Source organism: Trypanosoma conorhini (assembly GCF_003719485.1).
Source record: "Trypanosoma conorhini strain 025E chromosome Unknown Tco_14.4_contig_00652, whole genome shotgun sequence".
Lineage (NCBI taxonomy): Eukaryota > Euglenozoa > Kinetoplastea > Trypanosomatida > Trypanosomatidae > Trypanosoma > Trypanosoma conorhini.
The window spans coordinates 2,817-9,769 of NW_021704738.1; the positions used below are offsets into that span (position 1 = coordinate 2,817).

The 6,953-nt window shown below is 54.8% G+C and overlaps 1 protein-coding gene across 1 annotated transcript, besides 7 other annotated features; it reads left to right on the forward strand.

Annotated features, from left to right (window-relative positions):
• The first annotated feature begins 112 nt into the window (after positions 1-112).
• Positions 113-159: a microsatellite.
• A 995-nt stretch (positions 160-1,154) lies between these two features.
• Tco025E_07868 (protein kinase) lies at positions 1,155-6,332 on the forward strand (the record flags this gene model as incomplete). Its single annotated transcript, XM_029374727.1, has 1 exon — positions 1,155-6,332. The coding sequence occupies one exon, from the start codon at positions 1,155-1,157 to the stop codon at positions 6,330-6,332; it is 5,178 nt and encodes a 1,725-aa protein (XP_029225174.1).
• Positions 6,333-6,374: 42 nt separating this feature from the next.
• Positions 6,375-6,416: a microsatellite.
• Positions 6,417-6,422: a microsatellite.
• A 58-nt stretch (positions 6,423-6,480) lies between these two features.
• Positions 6,481-6,505: a microsatellite.
• Positions 6,506-6,601: 96 nt separating this feature from the next.
• Positions 6,602-6,706: a microsatellite.
• Positions 6,707-6,758: 52 nt separating this feature from the next.
• Positions 6,759-6,778: a microsatellite.
• Positions 6,779-6,856: 78 nt separating this feature from the next.
• Positions 6,857-6,904: a microsatellite.
• Positions 6,905-6,953: the final 49 nt, after the last annotated feature.

Consider the following 6,953-nt stretch of genomic DNA (forward strand, 5'->3'; position numbering starts at 1 on the left):
AGTTTTTTGTTGTTATTGTTATTGTTTTCCATCTTGTGGTCGCGGTGTTTGAATAGAACCATCGTTTTACCTCACAACTCTAAAGACGGGTATTTATATGTTCTGCTGTACCTTTTTTTTGTGTGTTTGTTTTTTTTGTTGTTGTTGTTTTTCTCTTTTCCATCACTCTCAGCACCATCCCCCCTCCCGCGGGGGCCACGCGCCGCACGTGTGGCCTCAGTATGTCTGGCTGTGTCTGTGTGCCTGTGCTCGTGCGGCGCTGCTGCCGCCCACACGCACCTGCGCCTGCAATCTCCTTTTCCTTTAGCCGCGTGTGGGTTGCGTGTAGCTCGCCTGAGACGCCTCTGGGCGGGGCGGGAGTAGCCGCACCAAAGCAACAGCACGTGGGACACGGAGGGAAAATTATAAGACAAAAGGGTTAGCAATGAAGCCTCTGCGCGGGAGATGATGTTGCCAGACGTCAATCCGTGCGCAGCCGTTGGCCCCGGGAACTCTGCCGCATTCGTCCAGGGGCCCTCCTGAACACGGCACCGCCCATTGCTTGTGTGCCGCCACCGTAAGCCAACAACAACAAGTCGAAGGGACAAATTGATGGTTCTTGTTATTTGCCTTTCTTGCGAGGTAACGAATCCCCCTGGCATCACAGCCTCGCCAGGGGCAAACCCATGACGACTTGGAGGATGCAACTAGGCGCATGTGTTACCTGCACGCACGCGTGTCTGGAGAGAGTCTCGCGACGTGTTTGGAGGAGGAAAGGAATGCGTGTGGCTTACAAACGCAGACGCGGAGAACAAGTACCGGGCCCTACACACATCCTCACAGCATTGAAAAAATCCATTCAATTGTGTGCATTTATATAAAAAGACATCTGTGTGTGCTTGCGGGCGTTCGCTAAGTCTGCACCTCCTTGTTTTCCCCAGCAACTCTTGGGATTGTGTGGGCTGCTGTGGACTCTTCCAGGCAACCCACGCAATCCTCGCCCCCATTCTTGCCACCATGCATGTATGGCGCCTCTGCTTTTTTTATTTTCAGTTTGCCTTTGGTGAAGCCCTTTTCTGATAAAAGAGGGAGTCGGAGGCTAAGAAGGCATCTCCGACTCTCATTGTCCCCCACCCCCATCCCTCCTCCCCCGAGCCCCAGTTGTCGCCCGAACGATGGCGGCAAATCCATCACCCCCACAGCTGGATGCGCTTTCGGGAGAGGCGTACCTGCGGCAGCGCGGAGTTGCAGACCTCCTGCAGAGCCTCAGCCTCGAGCTCATGGAGCAGAAGCCGAAAAACCACCTCAGCTTTATGCAGCAGTGGCTCGCGAAGGCGGCGGAGGGAAAAGGCGTTGAAACGGCGGCAGAGCCTAGTCACAGCGCAGAGGGCTTGTTGTTGAGGCCAGCGTCTTTTAAGGGCAGGTGCGGCATGAGTGACGCGACTGAGGCGGAGGCGAACGCGACTTTGATCCCTCCATCCCCCGAGCTGGCGGAGTTTCTTCCGGTAAAAGAACTTATTGTGGACTCTGGTGTTGGTGAGTTGGGCGGAACCCTTCCTCACGCCGCACTACCCGGCGAACGCGTCCTCCTCTCTGACCACGCGACGCCGGGAATCCCAGGCGGGAAATTGGCCGGATACTCCACCGCACACTCGGATTCATTACTGAACACGGAGGCGCACCATGTCCCTGGGGATCCAGAGGTGATTGCCGCCACCAGACGCCTAACGGAGCTTGTGTGCCTTCTTCCACCCAGTGAGCATGTGGCGGCAGCCGTTTTTTTGGAAAGTCTGCTTGAGAAAAAGACCTCCACAACGTCTTCACCACAAACACTGGTGAAATCAGCGCCCCCAGTAGGAGCCAATTGCAACACAATAGGTAACTTGCCTCCAATCGGTGATGCTAACTGGCCACCCTCTGAAGCTCGCCCGAGCATTGATGCTTTCAGATCTATTGTGGAACTTCCGCTCTCATGTCCGCATCTACAAGACCTGGTGCGCGACGCACTGACCACCAGTATCCTTTCACAGGGCCCAATGAAAATAGAAGACATGGATGGGAACTCAGGTGGTGGCCTTCCAGACATAGCGGTTTCTCCGTCGCCCGGAAGTGTCACGATAGCTGCACATGGTAAGGTCTCGTTGGTCCCTTTGGTCCCGAACAGTCAAGATGTGGGGGTCGCAGGGACGCAAAACTGCGTCAGTAAGCCCTTGTCGGCCTCCCTTCTGGCTGACAGCTCCGGTGGCGGTACTGCGCCCAAGCCGCAGTTGAGAGCCGAGGAGTCCGCTCCAGCGCTGTTGCAGCCACCGACTGTACTCGAGGAGGAACTGGATACGGTACGGGAGGCGATCCCGAAGCATAAACTGTTTTCCGAGTTGGATGAAACAGGGGTGGAATACATTGTGCGTCACTTGGAACAAGTTTCTTTGAATGCTGGGCAGACGCACACGTTCAGAAATGAGGTTCTCTTCGTCGGCTCCGGGGCGCTCTTGGAGGAGAAGGTTGGGATGCCGCACACCCTCGCAAAGGGGGACTCGCTTGGCGAGCCGCAGATGTCGCAGACGGGCGGCGGGAAAAAACATTATAAGGTCCGCGCGGTGTCGGACAGCGTCGTGTTTTTGATTCGAATTGAAAACTACCGCTTCCTCTTGAACAACGAGAAGGTGGCACGACGTTCCATGTTTTTGGATTTTATAGCGGCTTCACCGCTGCTGTCCATCCTCGGTCCTGGGGACCGCAAACGCTTCGCAGATACCCTGCGGGTACGCAGTTATGAGGCAGGGAAAATGCTTCTGCGAAAAGACCGACCAGTGGAGTGGGTTTCATTTGTGCTCAGCGGCACGGTGAAAAGAAGTGTGGAGGATGAAGCGGGGCTGATGCAGAGCTTGAGGCAAAAATGGACGGAAAATAAAAAACTCACCAGCGCCACGTTCCTGGATGTCCCTACAGGGGGCGTTATTGGTGTCTTGGAGCTCCTCTTCCACTCGAACAGCCTTACAGACGCAACCGCGGCGTCGAAGGTGCTGGTGGCGCAGGTGCACGCTGTTTACTTCGAGTCCCTTGTCCCGCAGAACTCGCTGGAGGAGATGCGGTGGTGGGTGCTTTCGAACCCCAGAATCTCCTGGTTGGTGCGATACGCGACGGAGGATGTGCGTCGTCGTGTGGAGGAGGTGCGGCAACAGCACGGCCTGCGGACGATGGATAAACAAGCCTGCGATGCGGCGGAGAAGGAGGCACCGTCCACCGCGTCCTCCATCCATCGTGGCTCGAGGGTGGTCAAGGCAGGAAGAAAGAGTACGGAAAAGGAGAACGATTTGAAAATTGCCTCCACCGGGGAAATTGTGTATTCCGGAACGAGGAATTTGTATCGCTTTCCTCTTTCTATATTGGAGCTTAGTAACACAATTATCATTGCCGTTGTCTCCGATGGGGTCATTATTCGATGGAACGCCACCGCCGCACGCGTTACGGGTGTTGCCCAGCAAGATGCCCTTGGGCAACACATCTATAGCCTCATTGCCACGGATTCGGTGCGGCGCGGAATGCGGGAACAGCTACTTAAGGCACAACGGTTTATTGGCACCTGGGAGAAATACACTGCCGCTGGTCTGTCCTCCCCGTGTGTCTACCGTTTCCGTCAGGCGTCCGAGCTGTACTACGCAAACCTCTTGTTGAGTGTCGTCCCATCCTGTTTGGGGACCGTCAGTGATGTCTTGTTGCTCGTGGGCCGTGAGGCGGACAATCCTGCCATGGTGAACTACGTCGAGGACGGAGAGCGTTGGATGCGGAATGTGCTGCAGCCTCAGTTAAATGCGTTTTATAGACGCGTGAAAGTCCTTGAGAAAAAAAACTGGGAGTTGACTTCGGAGGACGGTCAACGGCTGTTGGCGCACGTGGAAACCTGCAACACACTCATGGACCACTACATGCGCGTCTCACACTTCAACTTGGAATCTCTGCAGGAGCTGTGGAAGGCGGTTCGCATCCAGCACACGCTGCGACAGTTTGTGCGAGAGATGTTGCAGATTGTTAGCGCTGCCGAAAATTGCCTTACCCTTTCCTTTGAAGAGGACGTGCCAACCCAGGAGGTCTTTTTCGACGTGGAGCACCTTCTGGAGCTTCTACGGCGCGTGGTGGTTTCGGCCAACAAGTCCGGCACAGGCATTCTCATCTCCATCGTCGTGTCCGTGGTGAAGCCCGCGTTGCCAGATACCCCATGCCGTGAAGGTACGCAGCCAGTTATTTTTTCAGGTGGTGGTGGTACTAGTATTGGTTCCCAGCTGCCGATGCCGGCACCCTCTCTGCACTCGACCCTGTCGCGCACCATCCCGGAGCGCTCACAGTCGGTCAGCGTGCCCACCTCGGACGGGTTGCGCCTGTGCAGCAGCTCCCAGCAACCGCAGGTGGTTCAGGCTTCGTCTCCTTCCTCCATGCGACGTCTGCTCATTGTTGTGACGGATGCCGCGGAGTTGGAGACATGCAGGGAAGGGGATGCGAAGCTCGGTCCCACGGCACCGCCTAACTCGGGTCAGGAGGAGGGGGAGGTGAAGGTGCCGAAGAAAGATGACGCTCGACGACGCATGTCCATAGCCAAGGCATGTGAGCGTCTTGCTGCCAATATGTGTGGTGACTTCTCTTTTGAGGCCTCGCAAGGTGAGCATGTGCCGAATAGAACGAGTATTGAGTTCCCTCTCATCACCGCCCCCTGGGCAGAGGAAGAGGATCAAGAGACGAAGGCCAAGACTTCTATTGCGGTCCGTCCACTTTCCGTGGTCGTTGCAGAACGGGATATGAAGCAGCGTTACCTCATCTGTCGTACCCTGTGGGCGCGTCGTCATGCTGTTGTGCCGCTCATGTCACTTCATGAGGCCTTTGAGAAGGTGGAGGGGGGTGGAACCGACGTCCTTGTGATTGATCCGCTCTACCTTGATGCCACGGAGGAGGAATATGCCGCATTACGCGATGGCGCGCCCCCGTTTGACACCCTGCGCCAGCACCCGGAACTTGTGATTGTGGTTTACGCGGACGACTTCAATGACTGGCGTGTGAAAAAGCTGACGGGCTACTGCCACGTTATTGAGCTTCCCAAGCCTGCCTCTGTGGCTCTGCTGCACCTTGCGGTGCACGAGGCGGAACAGGTGGTGATGAGCGTGCGTGAGGAGGAGGAGCAAATCGCCCTCCTCCGCACGGCGTTTACGGAGTTTCAACCCGAGCGACACAAGGTGGTTCGACCCTTGGGCAAGGGCGCCTTTGGCGAGGTCTTTGAGGTCGAGGACCTTCTCACGGGTGGCAGACTGGCGATGAAGCGCATGCGCCTTGACGACGGCGTGTTAGCCGATGAAATTGTCCAAGAGCTGCTGGCGATGACCTCGCTAAGCCATGAGAACATCATTCACTACTTTTACTGCCAAAAAGCGAGCGACACGCAACTGTGTCTTTACATGGAATTGGCGTCGGGCGGCACACTTTCCGACAAAGTTCGAGAGCGTGATTCTCCCTTGCCTCTGGAAGAGATTGTGCGGTACCTACAGGACCTATGTCGTGGCCTTGCGTATTTGCATTCCAAAAATTACGTCCACAGGGACATCAAAACGGCAAATGCGCTCATCGACAATCATGGACGAGTTAAAATTGGGGATTTTGGCTCGGCAAAGCAGCTAAAGCGACCTTCAGACCTGTTATTTACGGTGACCGGCACCCCGCGGTTTATGGCGCCGGAGGTGGTGAACGCGGACGCCACGAAAGGCCTCGGCTACAACCAAAAGGCAGATATTTGGTCCCTGGGGTGTGTGGCGTTGGAGCTGGCAACGTGCCAGGCGCCCTTTTCGTACCTGGATACTACACGTGGTATGGGAATTTTCATGTACATCAGCAAACTTGCAGACACCCCAGACTTGTCCGTGATCGAGGATGGAAACCCCTACTTGTATGCCTTTATTAAGGCGTGCCTCTGCGTCGACCCTGAGAAACGGCCTACGGCGCAGGAATTGGTCCATCACGACCTCATGCAGGAGGTAGAGCAAATCTCTCGAAATGGGCGCGTGGCGCTAAAGGTGGAAATGGTGGAGAATTTGCTGCGCTACGCCGCGATTAACTCCGAAGATGAGGACTATGAAGCTGACGAGGAAGAAGAGGGATACGGGGAGGGGGAGGAGTTGGACGATGCTGGCAGCAGCGTGGCTGCCAGCAGCAGCAGGAGGAAAAGTGTCGGCAGCGAAAAGTTGCCGGTGAGCTTGCGCAAAGAAAGGGAGTGTGAGTTACACTCCGGCCAGAAGGAAGCAACTGAAAAGCTCCTTGGGGAGGAGGACAACTTTTTTGCCTCCACCACCGCCACCTCCAGCGAGGAAGACTAATCAAGGCGAGACTTGCCGCCCTGGTTCACCCCCTTCTGACAGTATGTATATATATATATATATATGACTTATTTAGTTATTTATTTTATTGTTCGTTCGTATGTGTATACATCTGTCTTGGGCATATGGGAAATATGTGGCTTATTTTTCTTTCTCTCTCTCTCTCTCTCTCTTTTTCGTACTTCCTCATGTTTGTTGGGGGACTTTTGCCGTGGAGGAGCGTCGTGACGAGACACGATGGAGTGGAGTTCGCCGAGAGGGTTCTCTCGTTCTTTTATTTCTTTCTTTTTTTTCTTTTTGCTTTTCGTGGTGTGTTTGCTTGTTTTTTTTTGTTGTTGTTGTTGTTGTTGTTTTTTGTTCTTCTCTTTTTGTTTCAAACGCTGCAAAGACAACAACAACAACAAAAGAGACACACACACGCACCCATGTGTGTGTGTGTGTGTGTGAATATATACATATGTTTGTTTGTATACAAAAAGCATCCGTGGCATCTTGCCGCGGGCTCCAGCATCAGTAAATGTTTATCCATCTCTCTTTCCCTCTTTCCCTCTTTCTCCCGCTCCCTCCCTCCCCCGCCGGCTGGCTGCAGCCGCAAGTTTGTGCACAGCGGCGCACACGTGT